Source organism: Triticum urartu, unplaced genomic scaffold (assembly GCF_003073215.2).
Source record: "Triticum urartu cultivar G1812 unplaced genomic scaffold, Tu2.1 TuUngrouped_contig_234, whole genome shotgun sequence".
NCBI lineage: Eukaryota > Viridiplantae > Streptophyta > Magnoliopsida > Poales > Poaceae > Triticum > Triticum urartu.
Window position 1 is genome coordinate 37,522 of NW_024112814.1, and position 19,027 is coordinate 56,548.

At 42.4% G+C, this 19,027-nt stretch overlaps 2 protein-coding genes across 2 annotated transcripts; both read left to right on the top strand.

Moving 5' to 3' along the window:
• The first annotated feature begins 1,456 nt into the window (after window positions 1–1,456).
• LOC125526929 lies at window positions 1,457–2,984 on the top strand. The gene is made up of 2 exons (XM_048691528.1): window positions 1,457–2,581; window positions 2,688–2,984. The coding sequence occupies exon 1, from the start codon at window positions 1,675–1,677 to the stop codon at window positions 2,353–2,355; it is 681 nt and encodes a 226-aa protein (XP_048547485.1). The 5' UTR covers window positions 1,457–1,674; the 3' UTR covers window positions 2,356–2,581; window positions 2,688–2,984.
• On the top strand, window positions 2,499–3,910 carry LOC125526930. The gene is made up of 4 exons (XM_048691529.1): window positions 2,499–2,581; window positions 2,688–2,901; window positions 3,137–3,178; window positions 3,251–3,910. The coding sequence occupies exons 1-4, from the start codon at window positions 2,499–2,501 to the stop codon at window positions 3,752–3,754; spliced, it is 843 nt and encodes a 280-aa protein (XP_048547486.1). The 3' UTR covers window positions 3,755–3,910.
• Window positions 3,911–19,027: the final 15,117 nt, after the last annotated feature.

A 19,027-nucleotide genomic window follows, 5' to 3' on the forward strand; every position in this document is an offset into this window, starting at 1 on the left:
ATATTCATATAAACCTATGCTTAATGTAAAAGAGCATATGGAAAATTATAAACTGATCTATTTTGTTTTCATTACTACAGCTAGCAAAGGCTAATGGATCGAGGTTGGATGAGTAAACCAAGATCAACTACTGATTATAAAGAAGGTGTCGAGCAATTTCTATCTTTTGCCTTCCATGATGTTCCACTCGGTGATAAAATTCTCTATCCCTGTGTAAATTGTGGAAATAAGGCAACGCAGAATTACGACGAAGTGAAAACCCACCTAAGATGTGATGGTATTCTTCAGGGTTATACAAAATGGGTTTGCCATGGAGAAGAGTATGATTCACCGTCATTTGCATTTGCACCCATGTCAAATAACAACAACAATTTTCATATTCCGGGTTTTCCAGTGAATTCTGATGTAGAAGGCAGTAATAGAAGATTGCATGACATTTCTGGGCTCTTAAGTGCCATTTTCCCCATGGCTGACAGCTTCCAATCACTATCAAGCGCATCTGATGGGGAACTAGATGGTGTTCAGTCTGAATTTGAGAACTTGGAACCTGGTATGACTGAGAATGTCAATACAACATCTGCAGATGATGATGCAATGAGAGAACAAGACATATACGCAAGTTTCCTCGAGGAAGCAAACACAGATTTATACCCTGGATGTGCAACATATTCGAGGTTGTCATTTCTTGTCACTTTATATCACATGAAAGTCTTGCATGGATGGTCATAGGAATCATTCACACAGCTACTTGGTGTATTATCGGTTGCATTTCCTCAGATAAACCTACCCAAGAAATATTATGAGGTGAAAAAAATCATACGCGGATTAGGGCTGGACTATGAGAAAATTCATGCATGCCCAAGAGACTGCATGCTTTTTAGAGGTGAAAGAGCTAACCAGGAGTCTTGCCATGTGTGTGGTGCCTCTCGTTGGGTTACCAATGAAAATGAGAAGAAAGATTCGGCAACTGAATCTAAAAAGAAGAAGAAGAAGAAACCAGCCAAGGTGTTGCGATATTTCCCATTGATTCCAAGGCTCCAAAGGTTATTTGCAACCAAGAAGACATCAACTGACATGCGTTGGCATGATGAGGGTCGTACTCGATTGCTGCGATGTCCAGCTGATGGAGAGGCTTGGAAAGATTTTGATGCCAGATATCCTAAATTCGCTCAGGATTCCCGTAATGCACGGCTAGGCGTTGGGTCTGATGGGTTTAATCCTTTCCGACTCATGAGTGCAAAACATAGTACTTGGCCAGTGATGCTTATTCCTTACAACCTACCACCTTGGATCTGCATGAAGCAAACATCTCTAATTTTATCAATGATTATTCCTGGACCAAGTTCCCCTGGCAATGACATTGATGTATATTTGCAGCCGTTGGTAGATGAGCTGCAACAACTTTGGAAGGGTGTGGACACTTTTGACTCATGTACTCAGGAGAAATTTTCTCTTCGAGCTGCACTATTGTGGACTTTGAACGATTTTCCAGCATTAGCTTACCTCTATGGGTGGAGCACGAGCGGTAAATATGCTTGCCCGTCTTGTGGTCCTTTCACAAGATCATATTGGCTAAAGAAGAGTAAGAAATTTTGTTATATGGGTCATCGCCGATGGCTACCACAGAATCATGTATTTCGGAGATGAAAGAAGGAGTTTGATAACACCGAAGAGATGGAACTTGCACCTATAACAATGAGTGGTAGCTCAGCTTTGAGAATGTTGCAGGGCAGAGTGTTTGTCTTAGGAAAAAAGGTTATTGTGGCAAAGAAAGGGAAAGGGAAAAAGAAGGGCAAAGACAGTGAAAAAGGAACTGAAGGTCCTGAAAAACAGAAGCGTAAAAGAGCGCCTAACAAGAAATCAGGTAACGTCGCACGTAAACCTGAAAAGAAGCCTGAGGATTGTTTCAAAAAGAAGTCGATATTCTTTGATTTGGAATACTGGGAGCACAACAAGTTAAGGCACAATCTAGATGTAATGCATATTGAGAAAAATGTCTTTGAAAATTTAATTGGAACCTTACTGGATATTGATTCTAAAACAAAGGATGGCCTTAATGCACGACTTGACTTAGGTGAAATTGGAATTCGATCTAGCCTTCAACCTCATGAAGGTGATAAGGGTAAAACTGAATTGCCGCATGCACCTTTTAATATGTATAAAGAAAAGAAGGAGATTCTTTGTACAGTGGTTAAGAATTGTAGGACACCTGATGGTTGTGCATCAAACTTTTCGAGGTGTGTGAACATGAAAGAATTGACATTGACTGGCCTCAAAAGCCAGGACTGCCATGTTATTCTACAAGACATCCTTCCTGTGGCACTTTTACACTGCTATCCAGTAAAGATGTCATGATAATAGTTGTTGAGCTGGCTAATTTCTTCAAGAATCTATGCTCCAAAGTGTTAGATGTCTCTGAGCTTGACAAACTGCAAGAGAGTATTGTGAAGACACTTTGTAATATGGAAAAGGTTTTTCTTCCATCGTTTTTTACTGTCATGGTACATTTAATGGTGCATTTAGTTGAAGAAGCTAAACTTGGTGGCCCGGTGCATTACAGGTGGATGTACCATCTAGAGAGGTATTCTACTTTGATTGATTTGTTATTTTCCACAGTGCATCTAAGTATGTGATTTGATTTATTGTTTCCCATTATGCATATAACATTGTTGTTTTATGATGTTCAGATCATTTGTTTGGCTAAAGTCACTTGTGCGCAATAGAGCTTATCCTGAAGGTTCTATTGCTGAAGGATATACTGTTGAAGAATGCTTGATCTTTTGTTCAAGATTTCTAGAAGGAACCACACGTTTCACAAGAACATCTAGGAGCCCTGATCCTTCAGATAATACAAAGGGCATGTACATGTTTGATAGTGTTGGTGAGCCAATTGGAAAGGCTGTCACTATAGGCCAGTTGGACGATCAGCTTCTAGTTCAAGCACATCGATTTATCTTGCGACACTCTGATGAGCTTGATGATCTCCGTAGGTGTGCTTCAATGTTGTCTCCTATTTCTTTTATTTTTCACAAGTTGGAAAAAATCATGATGTTATTTGTCTTATTATTACAGAGAATTTCTGGACCAAGAGAGGAGGAAACCAGGTAACTGAAATTTGACGGATGATGACTATGAGGATTTGATTGGTAGACACTTTGCTGACTGGTTGGAACAAAAGGTATAATTCACCTTTAGCATGTTCCTTCACTGTAGTTCCATGTGAACTCAATGTAACCACTCTTACATACAGGTTATACTAGATGATGGACCGGATATCACAGAAAAGATAAGAGCATTAGCCGCAAAACCAAGCAAATGCGGGGTGCGCTATAGTGGCTATATAATTAATGGTTTCAGGTTTCATACTATCAGTCGCGAGACAGGACACGTGACACAAAATAGTGGTGTCGTGAACCTTGCTGAAAATGGCGTGTCCTATTATGGTCGGTTATCTGACATCTTCGAATTGTCATACAAAGATTACAAGGTGGTCTTCTTTAAATGTGATTGGTATGATGTTCATCACAAAGCTGGTATTATAAGAGATGAGTTTGGATTCACTCATGTGAACTTCTCCCGAAAAATACGTAGAGGGGAGAAGTTAGAGGATGAACCTTTTGTATTTTCTTCCCAAGTGGACCAGGTCTTCTATATCCAAAATCCGAGAAGTGAGAATTGGAATACCATGGTGAAATTCAAACCTCGTGATATTTTTGACATGGGTGGAGAACCATCTTCAGATGAAACAGAGTAGTCTTTGTGTTTTTAGCTTGTTATCTCCAGCTAAGATATAGGTTGAGCAATTGTCATCCATGCTCCTAGGTAGAATTACTCCAACATAATTATTCTAGCTGGGTGGATCTTCTTCGGAATGTATGTTACTTTGTGATGAACGAGCCTATGGTCTTTTTTTTAATGTGTATGTTCCCTTTTGTTATGAATGAGTTGTATGGCTGTCCGTTCTTTGAACAATTTTTTAACTTTCACTGACAGTACTACTGCTAAATTTTGGAACCTTCTGATAAAGTGTGCTTCAGGTTAATTTGTCCTGATTGGATGCTTCTTTGTGCTAGTTTATAGAAAAGGAAAGTAGTCTAGTCAATATTTCAATAATATTTTGCAAGTGCATGACATCGACTTTGCACGATTGACATCCCAGTTAACCAGAAAAAATTATAGTCAACAAATATGGAGAAACTGGAAAATCATAAAAATCAAACGCAGTATGGGATATTTGGTGAAATCATTGAAGTGTTACAGTAACTAGTACATTTCTTTTGTTATTTTTAAAATCCTTGAAACGGCTACATATGGCCGTTGACTTTTATAAAAATTTAAATTTTTTGGGGGGAAAATCAAATTTGAAAATGTTTGCGATCTTGAAGAAAAACATGAACTTGAAAAGGATTCACGGCTTCTGAAAATGTTCATGAATTTGAAAAAAGTTCACCAATTCAAATAAATATAATCACGAACTAAAAAAATCAATTTAAAAAATATTCATGACCTTTAAAAAATTTGAGTATTTGAAAAAGTTTCGTGAATTGGAAAATGGTTTATGGTTTCAAAGTTTTTTTGCAAAAAAATGATTTTTTCACAAATTAGGGAACAATTCACAAATTCAAGAAATGTTTGTGAACTTGAAATTATTGTGAATTTAAAAAATGTTCACGGTTTGAAAAAAACATTCACGAATTAAAAAAATTGGGAATTCTAAACAAAAGTTCACAAATTTGGAAGAACCTCAAGAATTTGAAAAATAAGAAAGAAAGGGAAATAAAAAAATAGAAAGGAAAAATAAATAAAAATTAAAACAAAAGGTAAAAAATAAAAGATAAAGGAAAAAAGGAAAACCCAGGAAAATATAGTAAAACCCGGCCGAAATAAACCTAAACAAGATAAAGATAACCGACTTTAAAAAGCTAACAAAGCTTCTGATGCTTCCTAGAACCCAAGCAAGGAAGCTTTTGGGGGCCTCGAAACCAGGGAGCAAGAGGGAGGTTCGCGCTTGTGCTTTAATTGGGCCGGTTATTTGTAACAAAAACAGCATGTGGCGAGATGCTGCAACCGGCCACGCCGAGAGCTGGAAATGGTGATGGTGGCCCTGCTGGATGCTCGAGCTAGCCACACGGTTTGCTGGAATCGGTGTGGCAGGTTTATTTCGGACCAACTGCATTTTTTGCTCCAACCGGAGTTGGGTATGGACTACGACCGGCGGCATGAGATGCTGGAAATGAGTGGCGGCGCGGTGCTTCAAGTGAGGTACTACGTTGATCACTCCTACAAGGATAAATGAACACGGGGACTGAGAAGCCTACTCCGGTCGATGTGCCACATTGAAGCAGTGTCGGTCTGTCTGCCCTGGCTATTTAAGTACGACGCAAACGCCGGCCAACATACATGTTGAGGAGGAGCCCCTCTCCTATGATGAAACTGTCGAGACCAAACTGGACGTCGCATTAAAAAGGAGCCACCGCAACACGTTTGACTGTTTCGACCAACTGGCATCACCACCGCGCCGCAACTGGCGTGACAAGGTCATGAAGGAGGAGGAGCCCTCCCGGACGCCTCCTCCATTACCTCTACATGGCGAAGACACATCATCACCCAGCACCCTGACGTCGGCCAAGAGGATGGCACAGGAGAAGGAGCGGCAGGAGTGGCGCAATGCTGGGCCACGTTTGCCACATCAGACGCCGGCACCGTAGAGATGCCGACGCCGCAACAATGACCAGCTGGTCTAGATCGGCTTGGAGGAGTCGCTGTGCGCCGCCGCCCCTGTCGCCGACAAGGGCTAGGTGAAGGGATGACACGTCAGGGCGGCGTCCGCAGTCGACACGGCATCGCGCGGAGGAGGGGCAGGCCCAACTTCGATCTACCACTGCCTTTATTATTTTTATTAAGCTATATAAAAAATACTTGGAACATATATTACCCAATGAAGTTTCATATTTTTTCAAAAAAGAACAAAGCATACAGATTTATCCAATAAATGATACACCTAAAAAAATTGGCGCTAAAATGTTTTATTTACCGTGGGAAAGACTTCCCACGTCTCTCCTATCCCCCCCCTCCATCTTATCCACCTCCCCATTATCCAACCTCCCCCAATGTGCCTCCATTCCCGCACACCGCGCGGTGGCAGCCTCCGTCGCTAGCTCCGCCCGCCGACGACTCCCTTCTTCCTCCATCAACAAGGTCGCTAGTTGGAACCTCGTCGGCGTTCGTCATCCTCACCATCACAAAGCCGCGCTCCTCCCGACTTCGTCCTCACATCCACGAAGCCGCATCCGTGCCGATCTCTCAGCCTTGACACAAAGTTGTGCCTGTCCATCCTGTACACCGCCCACCAAGCAGCTCTTGCCTCCATCTAGCATCTTCAGCATCCACCACATCAAGCAGGTGATCCCTCCATACATTCAGAGAAGTATGCTTCAGTAGTACAGTAGATAAGGTAACCCACTAGTATGCACTCTAATTGTTTATTGAATTGCTTGCTTGCCTATAAATCAATTACTTTTTAGGTAAAAGAGTTGCAGTTGTTCTTTTTACAGTATCAGACAAGATGACTACAGATTTTCAACCTTATAGACTGAACACTAGTCATAAGCAGGCACTGTCAGTGTCATGCACAATGAATTAGCCAAGTGACTTTAAACTCTGAGAGCTTGAGTAGACAAGCCTTGGTAAAGTAGTTACAAACTCGGATCCAAATTTGAGCCTAATCCATGAGAACATTTTGTTATGATGGCTAAACACACAAACCATTTGCTAAAATCCTCTCTAACCATAGCAAGGCGTTCATGTTAATCACCTAGACCGACTTGCTGTTAATAGCAAGTTTATACAAACATGTACTGTACATGAAGGATGGAGTTAGTTAAATGCAATTGACACTCAAGGTCAGATATAGGACTTAGAACCCAGCAACCTGATTCCTTTACTTTATGCATGCATACAGCAAGATACCCCTATACTACTGAAGCATACTTCTCTGAATTTGGTACAGAGAAGTATGTGTACATACTAGTGGTTACCTACTGTACTACTAAATTATACTTCTCTGAATATATCCTTTGCCCAAAATAATTGTAAACTTCCAAGCTACTTCTACTCATGATAAAAAGTACAGTATGTTATGTAAACCAAGTGTCCATATGCTTAGTATTTTATAAATTTGGTTCCAAGAAATTTGTGAAATCATATGCAGGACATTGACATATGCTTTGATGCTTGACCTTAACATATGATTTTAACATTGTTTGGTAAAGATATCATGTCGACGATACCTCGACGGCTTCGAAGCCTAAACATCCCAGAGCAAGCTTCTGAAAGTGTACAACCAGATGAAGAAAATTTACAAGGCCCTCCAGAGATTGATGATGTAGTACCAAAAAAGCCTCCTGAATCTACTAGGCAAATTAAAATAATTTGTAAGCTTAATTTTCTTTTTCAAACACATATCTAGTATGATGTATATGGTCCAGTTATATGCCACTGTGATACTCTTGCATGCAGGGCCAAATGGAGATGTGCGACAGATTGTAGGGGAATTCCGAGGTAAAAATTTGTCGGAATTACGCGGGGGGAAGATAATTGTGGAGACTGACGGAAGTGGAATTCCAAATGGAAGGTCGGCTGCGATTCTCAGTCAGCATCTTACCTGGCTTGCAGAAAACTCAACATTTGCACCATTGCATATTCCAAGATGGACAATGAATTGTTTCTACAAAAACATGGGCAGATGATCACAGATGTGGAGGTAAAAAAATTATAACACTGTTCAAGACTGTTCATTTCACATTGCTGATTGTCAATTTTAATATTTGAAGGAGAAATTTATCTACCCCAATGAGACTAGACAACTTACGAGAGACTGGATCCTATTGAATATTAACAAAAAATGGAGAGTGTATAAGTCTCGTTTGAAGAGTAAATATTTCAAGCGTGACAAGAAGTCTTTGGCTGAAATTGTAGCAGCTGTTCCCAAAGGTGTTAATGAACATCAATGGGGTACTCTTGTTGGGTTTTGGTGCCAGGATTCACACATGGTAATGTGTTATATTCTCACACTTAATCTGGTGTACATAACTAGTTTGGTGACATTAATATTGACTATATGTGTTGTTTTCCCAGAAATTATGTGAAAAGAACACCGAGTGTGCAAAGAAGCAGAAGACTCCACATACAACTGGGAGAAAAAGCCATGCTAGGCTCAAAAAAGAGATGGTAAAACTTTTTCTTTCTAAAGATGGATCAGAAAATGTGAAGAAAACTGAACATGTTCTAACAGAAATAGAACATTCTAATTTACTTTGTTGAACAGGAAATTAAGAGCAATCGAAAGGTTAGCAAGATTGAACTATGGGATGAAGCTCATAAGCAGAAGAAGGACGGTGAATACAAAAATGCGAATACAAAGATAGTGATGGTATACTTCTACTTGTGATTAAAGTAAAGGTTTTAATTTAAAACTACTTAGTATAATGAGATGTTTGTATTTATTTCAATAGGAGAAACTGGAAGAAAGAAAGAAAGGTAATAACGGGAGCCTTTCATTTAGTGATTTAAAAGTGTGCATGGGGAAGAGGAAAAAAAAACTTCGAGGGTATTATGGTGATAAGTATTGGAGCGAAATAAAAGTTTCTCAGGGACTGACTTTTGTTCAGCATCCTGAGAAAGAAGGAAATGTTCAATTTAGACTGCGGGCACTAGGAGATAATGTAGAAAATGTGACAGATGAGTTGGCTATGATCCGTTCATTCCTGAAGAGAAAATTTCCCACAGAGGATTTGAGAAATGAATATGTAACCGCGGGAAGTGATGAAGTTAGTATCTAGACCACACCTCTTTCTGCAAAGATAAAAATATGAGTATTAATATATTGTTATCCTATTCTTGTTTCAGGTTGATCTCAATGAAAGAGTTGTTGGCAGTGATCTCCCAAATGAATCACATAATGAAGCTGAAGAATATGCTCGATTGAGTGCTATGCAGGTGATGTAATAGTTTCTTCACTAATAAATATTCTACTTCATTCTCATACTTAAACAATTGTTCGTCATATGTTGCAGGAACTACATACTAGCGATTGTGCGCGAACCAAAGAGTGTTACACCGGTTTATCGTTACCACAAGAAAAAATGGTTGCTAAGGTGTTTGCATAAATTTCTGCTTTTTTATACTTGGACCCTGTTTTGATTGAAACAGGCCAGTTTTGAAGAGGTCAATTAAGTGTTTGTGCAAGAGTATGTGTGTGTGCTTGTGTACAAGTTAGTCTAGTGAGAACAAGAGAAAAGTAAAGTGTTTGCACTTCTACTTGTGTGTGAACAAGAGAAAGGCAGCTGTACTGAATATAGCTTAAGAAAATCTGAATATAACTGAACATAGTTTGGACATTTCAGAGCATCATACTGAATTTAGTTGAACATAGTTTGAACCCAATTTAGTTGAAAATAGTCTGAACATATTCTCAGCCCAATTTAGTTGAACATAGTCTGACAAAGTACTAAATGGGAAAGGGAAATAGTACTGAATAGAGCTTACAATCAACGACAGACATGAATTCTCACATGGTTTGACATAAGAACAGACAGCAGCAAATAAGCCATTCACAAGAACAGACAGCAGCAAATAATCCTTTGAATCTTCATTTGCAGCATCTGGATCTTCATTTGCAGCCTCTAGATCTTCATTTGCATGCTCATTTGAGTTACCTGCAGTGATTGCAAGACAATCAGTAGGTGCAGAACTAGCGACCACCACCGTTGCCACGCCTCACTACCTGCCGCTGCCGCCCATGAGGGACTCGCCGCTATCGCCGCCGCTCTATTTAGGGTTCATGAATGGGAAAGGGGATTGAGAGAATGTGAGAGCAAGAGTCGACAGGTGCCCGTTTTAGTCAAAAACCAGACCACGTGGTTCTTTTTAGTTAAAACGGGGTCACATCACTGTAAAACCACCTTAAACCATATTAGTGATGAAAAGTATCCGGTTTAGATAGTTGAGGGACTAACTTTTGGTGGTTTTGAAGTTGAGGGACGATTTCTCAACTTTGGGAAGAGTTCGAGGACGACAAATACTTATCCCTATTAAAAATACCTATGTTTTGTATAAGTTTACTTACAACTGAACTAAACCTCAATTGTAGAAAGCACACATTGAAAAGTTTGATAGGGCCAATCAAGGAAGTGCAGAATCAACTTTGCCGGACAAGCAGATCACTACCCAGGAATTTTATCCTAGTTTTTCTATGAGAACCAAAGAGGGTTACACTGGTTTATCTTTACCACACATGGTTGCTAAGGTGTGTGCGTGGGCATAATTTTTTTACTTCATTATCAACCAATGCCTATGATTGTGTATTTTTATGTCGTACTGGACTGCACCTCAATACTGGACTGCACCTCAAATGTAGAAGGCACGCATTGAAATGTTTGAAAAGGACAATCAAGGTCGCGCAGAATCAACCAAAGAGGGTTACACCAATGAAGGAAGTGCAGAATTAACTTTGCCGGATAAGCAGATTACTGCCCAGGAATTGCATCCTAGCTTTTCTTCAAGAACCAAAGAGGATTACACTGGTTCATCTTTACCAAACATGGTTTCTAAGGTGTGTCTGTATGCATAAACTTCTGATTCTTTGTCAAACAGTGTCTATGTTTTGTGTATGTTTACTTACAACTAAACTAAACCTCAACTGTAGAAAGCGCACATTGAAAAAATTGATAGGATAAATCAAGGTTGTGCAAAATCAACTTTACTGGACAAGACTAACCAGGAATTGCATCCTAGCAATTGCGCAAGAACCAAAGAGGGTTGCACTAGTTTATTTTCACCACATGAACACACAGTTCCTAAGGTGCGTGTGCATGCGCGCATAAATTTCTGCTATGTTATCAAACTATGTCTATGTTTTCTATAAGTGTACTTACAACTAAACTGAACATCAACTGTAGAAAGCACATGATGGTCCTGAAGCAAAGAATGGTCATGCTGAAAATAACAATGCGACCAAGGAAGGTGGTCCTGAACCAAGTGTACAACTTCATCGCATCACTAAGCAGGTATATTATATATATCTGAATGACAATGGTTAGAATAGTTAGTTGGTCTAATTCCATGTGCAATCGTCCCTTTCTATGTAAAGTGAAATCTTCCATGGTTTGTGATAATGGATGTTTCATTTCTTGAAAAAATAGGATAAAATGAAAGTCTCCTTGGTTTCATTGAACCCGAGATGCAAAGATAAGTTTGTGGCCAATGGAACTTTAGTGAGTAGAGATATGACATACGTGGTTGGAGGAAACATGCTTGGAGAGCAATATGTAGCGGCCTCTGTTTGTGCTGTTTCAAAACTTGGAGATCAGACACTGGTTAGACCATATGGAAAATTGCAAACAGTAAGGGATGCTATTGGTCATGTTATTGCGTGGCCTCTATCACATGTAAGTGCACTTCCATGCAATCATCGTATGCTCCAATGTGCGTGCTTAAGGCTTTTTATTTATGAAGGATCTTTATGATTTTTAGGTTAAAAAACCGAAATTAACCATTCCTACACAACCTCAAAACAAGCCACCAAACACTGGTATGGTACATCATCAAAACACATTTCTTCTCACAATAGTCCTAAAGCTATGTTCTAAATTTTTCTCTGTTATCTTTCTTTTTCAGGGCACTCAAGATTTATAAAAGGAGTGCATTGCAGGAGCCAGGAGCAACTATAGAAGAATTAGTCTTTAGATGGAAAAATATTATGTTTTATATACAGATTTTAGCTTTATAGGGAAACTTAGTTCAATTTTGTATTATCTCTTCTTAATTATTTGCACATTTTATATGAAGATCTTATTTGATTCAGTTGTGAACCTAAGGTGTTTGTTCCTACTAAATGAAATTGTACGAATGGGATGGTTGTGTATACAATCAGTGATATGGGTGGATCCCTTCATATAATGATATTTGTTGCTTATGAATGCGATTGGTGATATGGGTGGATGTTGTTATATACAATATTTCTTGATCATTCTGCACAAGCATATGGCATGATAAAGTTACTGGATTTGAAATGGCGAAGTACAAATTTGGAATAAATCAAATATTATTTAAATTCAAATTTTACATGGTTAAAGCTTTTGTATATTTAGAGACGAATACAACGTCTATACATAGAGTGTATAGGAAAGGGCCTAGGGCCTATGACAAATCAAATGGCCATGTTAGTAGAGGCGCACGAGCGCGCCTAACAGAATGACTCTACATATCAGAGACGCTTTTGAACGTCCAAATATAGCGTGTCATATCTAGAGATGCCTTTGGACGTCCCAATATAGCGTCTCATGCCATGTACAGACGCTTAGACAGCGTGTCTATATGTTTTGAGACGGTCCGTGGGGAGACGCTCCAAGGACGCTTTACTAAGTCGACTCTACGATTGCCTAGAGATGAAATAACAAGTCTCTAGCTTTGGAATATGACGTCTCTATATGCAGTTTTTGTTGTAGTGGTATAGAGAGGACTAGACACGCTAGTTAGCTAGTAAGCAAACGAAGGAAACAGAAGATCGTCATGAACATATATGCATACAGAGAGAAGTGATATCGACCACCTCTCCTTCTCCGAGAGATTGTTCGAACAACAAGTTCTCGTATATCTATCCGACACTACCAGCTACATATATACAATAATTATCTCTTACAAATATAATCATACGGACTCATGGTCCACATAGTATTCTCCGTCTTCAGCGATCACTTGGTCAAGAAAGAATGCCGCCAATTCCTCTTGAATTGCTCGCATGCGAGCTGGTGCTAGGAGTTCATCCCGCTTCCGAAACATCTAATTTGAAGAAGGGGGTCAATACATATATATATGAATGAATGAAACTCAATACAAATGATGGTAATAAAATAAAATTGTGAATGTTGTTATTTACGTACTTCATATTGTTCGTCAAAGTACCCGCCCCGCTCACAGGTCGTGTGGCGGATGGACTCGCAGACGTAGTATCCACAGAAATCATTCCCTTTTCCTGCCACAACCACTTTAGAAGAAATAGAGGTCAATCAAACTGATAAGCAAGAATGCTAAATGATATTGATGAAACTAGCGCTTGAATCACTAGGAGATGCGCGGAACATGCTACTATAGTACTTACTTTCGGGTGTCTAAATTCCAGCTCCTTCGGTAGTCCCGGAACTGTTCTGGTGAATTTTCTCCAAACCCTGCCGGACAAAGAAAACAATTACTTGATATCAGGAAATGAACAAAGTTGCTGATATGGTGGATAATGATCGATTTAACTTACTTCTTGAGGATTTCAGTCATGTCCGCATACTCCTGAGGATCTTTTCGTTTAGAGTCCAAGACGGTTACTACTCCCTGCTCAAGCCTAATCTCTAGGAGAATATAGTGGAAACTGCACACGCATGCATAACTCATCAATTACATTACTATAACCTGGACTAATATATAAGGGAAACCGAATATGCACAAGACAGTAACACTCACTTGAAGTTGTAAGGAAAGAGTATTATATCTTTGTTTTCATTTTTTTTGAATGATCGTAGCAAGTTGGCCTCGGTATCTCTGGGATGATGTTGAACCTCAGTTGCATCTATGAGATATGTGTTAATGAACCCAATATCACCGATTTGTCTTTTCTTCAATTCGGCGATCTTCATTCTGCATAATATAGTGAGGATAATTATAAATACATGCAATGAAAGAGATGAGCTATATAGAGAGACTTAATGACAGAAGTAGTAGTACTTACAGACAGTAGCAGGTGATCGTTGTTTTATCGAGGGCCAATTGATTGAAAAACTGATAGAACTCCTCAAATGGAATAGGTAACAGTTCAATTCCAACGAGGTCATGCTCCGCTTTTAACTCTCGCATACAAAGTACTCCTCCCCCCAGACTCTCTGCAGATTTTCAAGTACCAATCATGTAATCTTCGCATCATCATTGTTAAATATTTTTCATCTTTGACGAGAGGCTTCCCGTACTCGTATCTGTGTATCTGCACCTCCATGGTATCATAATGTACATCGTCGGGCAGGTAATCATCAACATTGCCATAACCAGGCACCATCCTCGGATCGACGATGTCGCTAGGCACCTTGAGGGGGGGGGCACGATTGCTTCGCTTGTTCGCCGAGCTGGGCAATTTGTTTCCCAGCTGCTCGTCGTTCTTTCAGCCTTTGATCACTGACTGTACTTCCCGACCGCTCCGCTTCGGCCCATGTCTTTGCAATAATGCGCTCATAGTTGCCTTTCGGCGGAGACTTGTGTGGTTTTGCCAGGGCAGCCAGAGTGCGCTTCACTTTCACCGGATCTACCTTCTCCTCCGGAGGTGGATGTCTCTTTGCTCTCAACCCTTGAAACCAGTCATCCACTTCGGTTCGCGCGATCTCGGCATTCTCCTCCGGGGTCCTCTCATATGGTAACTTCTCTAGAGTCTTCAGAGAAGGACCGAATCTGTATGTCCTCCCGCCTCTGGTTGTACTGCTAGACGTCGACCGAGCAGACGGAGCGGTTGTCTTCTTTACTTGCTTACGAGGCGGAGGAGAAGGACTACGACGCGCCGGAGCAGCTGGAGCGGCGGGAGGTCTCTTCCGCCCTTGCTGACGAGGCGGAGAAGGAGGAGGCTGGCTGCTCGGGCGTGTCGGCGCATGCGGAGAAGGAGGCGGAGTGCCGCCACGCGCCGGAGAAGGAGCCGGCCGAGGGCCCTGATCGTCACTCGCCGGAGGAGGAGGCAGTGGAGGAGGCGGAGTGCCCTGACTCGCTAGAGGAGGAGGAGGCGGAGGCGTCCAGTTCGGAAGGTTGATGAGCTCCTTCCGCCATAGGCATGGAGTCTTCAGAGCAGACCCCAACCGAGTCTCCCCTTCACCGTTAGGGTGGTCAAGCTGGAGGTCCTCAAATCCCTCTGTTATTTCATCCACCATCACCCTAGCATATCCTTCTGGAATCGGCCGGCAGTGAAAAGTTGCGCCGGGTTCAGTAGGATAAACAGAGCCAACAGCCGCCTTGACCTTCAAATTCATCCATTGCGTCATCATATGGCAATTTTGAGACTCCGTGATAGCATCCACGGGATAGCTGGCAGGAGCCATCAAGGCATGCTCCGGCTGAAGCAGCTCGGTGGAAGCCACGCTGCTTCTGCGCTGAGATGGCGGGGTAGCTTCGGGGGAGGCTTCGGCAGTACGTTTGCTGCGATTTGCTTCTCGTTCCTCTATCGCGTCTACCCTTGCTTGCAGCGCCTGCATTTGGGTCTGCTGCACTTTTTTCCTCCTCTCATGGGATTTGTAATCGCCTGCGTCCGGAAACCCAACCTTCCACGGAACGGAGCCTGGCGTGCCTCGTGTCCGTCCAGGGTGCTCAGGATTCCCGAGGGCCATTGTGAGCTCGTTGTTCTCTCTGTCTGGAAAGAACTTCCCTTGCTGCGCTGCTTCGATATACTGCTTAAGCTTCCTGACTGGTATGTCCATTTGATCGTTCGTCCAAATGCACTTCCCTATTACAGGGTCCAAGGTTCCGCCAGCCCCGAAGAACCAAGTCCGGCAACGGTCTGGCCAGCTAATTGTCTCTGGTTCGATCCCTTTATCAAGCAGATCATTCTCAGTCTTGGCCCACTTAGGCCGGGCTACGAGGTAGCCACCTGACCCCGTGCGATGGTGAAGCATCTTCTTCGCAGCATTTTGCTTGTTTGTCGCTGACATCTTCTTACTCTTTTCTGATGTCTTGTGGGCCACAAATGCGGGCCAGTGATCTCTGATCTTCTCATATCTGCCCTTGAATTCTGGTGTCTCATTATTTTCGACAAACTTATTCAGCTCTTTCTTCCACCTCCAGAACAGTTCTGCCATCCTCTTAAGAGCAAAAGACTTGATTAATTTCTCTTTGACTGGGTTCTCTGGATTATCCTCTGGCGGTAGGGTGAAATTTGACTTCAGCTCAGTCCAAAGATCATTTTTCTGCATATCATTGACATAAGACACCTCAGGGTCTTCTGTAGCCGGCTTAAACCATTGCTGGATGCTTATCGGGATCTTGTCCCTAACCAGAACCCCGCACTGAGCAACAAATGCGCTCTTTGTCTGGAGGGGTTCAATCGGTTGGCCGTCGGGCGCGATTGCTATGATCTCAAACTTTTCATCCGAGCTCAACTTTTTCTTCGGGCCTCGTCTCTTTACCGAAGTTGTGCTCGATCCGGAGGGCTAGAAAAAAGAACAAAGACTTAATTAATATGTGTACATACCAAAACAATGAATGCATCAATCAGCTAGTTAGCACAGGCTTAACTAATATATATACCTGGCCGGACTCGGTTCGGTCACCGGAGCCGTCATCACGGTCTCCTTCTTGCACCGGCATTGGGTCACCGGAGCCGTCCTCATGTTCTTCTTCTTGCACCGGCATTAGGTCACCGTAGCCAGCTTGTTCACCCTCTCCTACCAGACCATCGATGTCGTTGAGAAACAACGAGACGGCATCACTTCCTTCTGCGATTATGTCCCTCAACAACGCTTCTTTTGCTTCGTCTAGGGCGGTGTCCATAGTTTCTACAAATATTTACAACATGGCAATTATTATTCAAACATGACAGATGGATATATTAGTGCCAAACGTAGAACTAGCTACCTAATCATAGTAAGCTATCGGGAGGGGGTATATATCGACAACGACGACACTACATCTATGTCCCTCGACGACCCTCGTTCCCGATAAAAAAAAGAGGAAGAAGAAGAAAAAAAAGAGGAGAAGAAAGAATAGAGGAGAAGAACTCCTCTATTCTTTATTCTCCTCTTTTTTTCTTCTTCCTCTTCTTTTTTTATCCTCTTCTTCCTCTCATGTTCGAGAGCATCGCCGAGGGGTCGGGAGGTTGCCTAGTGTCAAAGGATTCAACAAAACCATGTCTTCATCATTAGGCGAAAGTAACATGTGCATGATGGTACGAAGCTCTCCAAAGTTATTTTGGAACGGAGTCCTAGATAGGATAATTCGCTTTTTGGTACAAAGTTCAGCAAGAACCTTCCAAATATCGTTATTTGGAAGGCCTTTGCTGAAATTCATACAAGAAGGCAAATTATCCTATCCGGGACACCATTCCAAAATAATTTTGGAGGACTTCGTCATGCCCTGGTTACTTCTGGCTAATGATGAAGCCATGGATTTCTTCAATACTTTGACACTAGGAAACCTCTCTCGACCCCTCGGCGATCCTCGACCCCTCGAACCCTCGACGAACCTGGAACCCTCGACCCCTCGGCGATCCTCTTCTTCCTCTCATGTTCGAGAGGATCGCCGAGGGGTGGGGAGGTTGCGTAGTGTCAAAGGATTCAACAAAACCATGTCTTCATCATTAGGCGAAAGTAACATGTGCATGATGGTACGAAGCTCTCCAAAGTTATTTTGGAACGGAGTCCTAGATAGGATAATTCACTTTTTGGTACAAAGTTCAGCAAGAACCTTCCAAATATCGTTATTTGGAAGGCCTTTGCTGAAATTCATACAAAAAGGCAAATTATCCTATCCGGGACACCATTCCAAAATAATTTTGGAGGACTTCGTCATGCCCTAGTTAATTCCGGCTAATGATGAAGCCATGGATTTCTTCAATACTTTGACACTAGGAAACCTCTCTCGACCCCTCGGCGATCCTCGGCCCCTCGAACCCTCGACGACCCTGGAACCCTCGACCCCTAGACGACCCTGGAACCCTCGACCCTCGACCCTATAGAACCCTCGAACCCTCGACCCTGAAACCCTCGACCCTTGACCCCTTAACGACCCTCGACCCTCTACCCTAGTTCCCGACCCTCGACCCCTCGACGATCCTCGACACCCTCGTTCCCGATAAAAATTAAGAAGAAGAAGAAGAAGAAGAAGAAGAAGAAGAAGAAAAAGAAAGAGGAGAAGATCGAAGAAAAAAAAGAAGAAAAAAAAGAGGAGAAGAAGAAAGGAATAGTGGAGAAGAAGAGAAAATAGAATATATTCTATTTTCTCTTCTTCTCCACTATTCCTTTCTTCTTCTCCTCTTCTTTTTCTTCTTTTTTCTTCTTATTATTTATTTCTCCTCTTCTTCCTCTCCTCTTCTTCTTCTTATTTAGTTCTCTCGACCCCTCGTCCCTCTCTCGACCCCTCGACGACCCTCGTCCCTGATAACATTTTTTTTCTCCCCTCGACACCTCTCGACCTCTCGTCCCACTCTCGACCCCTCATCATCATCTATCACCCCCCTCGTTTTCTTTAGCATATATCCATGAACAAAATAGAGGAGAAGATCGAAGAAAAAAAAGAAGTCTTCCTCTTCTCATTTTCCTTTTTCCACTCCTTCCTTTTCTTCTTCTTCTTCCTTCTTCCTTCTTCCTCTTTTCTTCCTTTTCCTTATTTTACTTTTTCCTCTACACTAACCTAATTAAAATGCACTAACCTAAAATCGATATCTAATAACAAAATAAATAAAAAATTAATACATATATGAAAAAACAAATATAAACAAAAAAAATGCTATGAACATTATATTCATACATACATATATAGCCACATCCATTCATCATATAGCTATAAACAAAAAAATTAATACATATATGAAAAAACATATATAAAAAATGCTAAGAACAGAGCCTCGACGGCGGCGGCTCACAACAGGGGCGGCCGGCGAGGGCGACGGCGGCGGCGGCGATGGCGTCGGCGACGACCACGGCGTTGGCGGGGGCGGGCGGCGGGCGGCGTAGGGGCAGCGCCTGGCGGCGACGGGGCAGGGGCGACGAGGACGGCGGGCTCGGGGCGACGCGGGGCGCGGGCGACGGCGGGGGCGGCGACGACGTCGGGGCAGCGCGGGCGACGACGGGGCGGCGCGAGGCAGCGCCTGGCGACGACGGGGCGGCGCGGGGCAGCGCCTGGCGGCGACGGGGCAGGGGTGACGAGGACGCCGGGCTCGGGGCAGCGCGGGGCGCGGGCGACGGTGGGGGCGGCGACGACGTCGGGGCGGCGCGGCGACGACGGGGTGGCGCGGGGC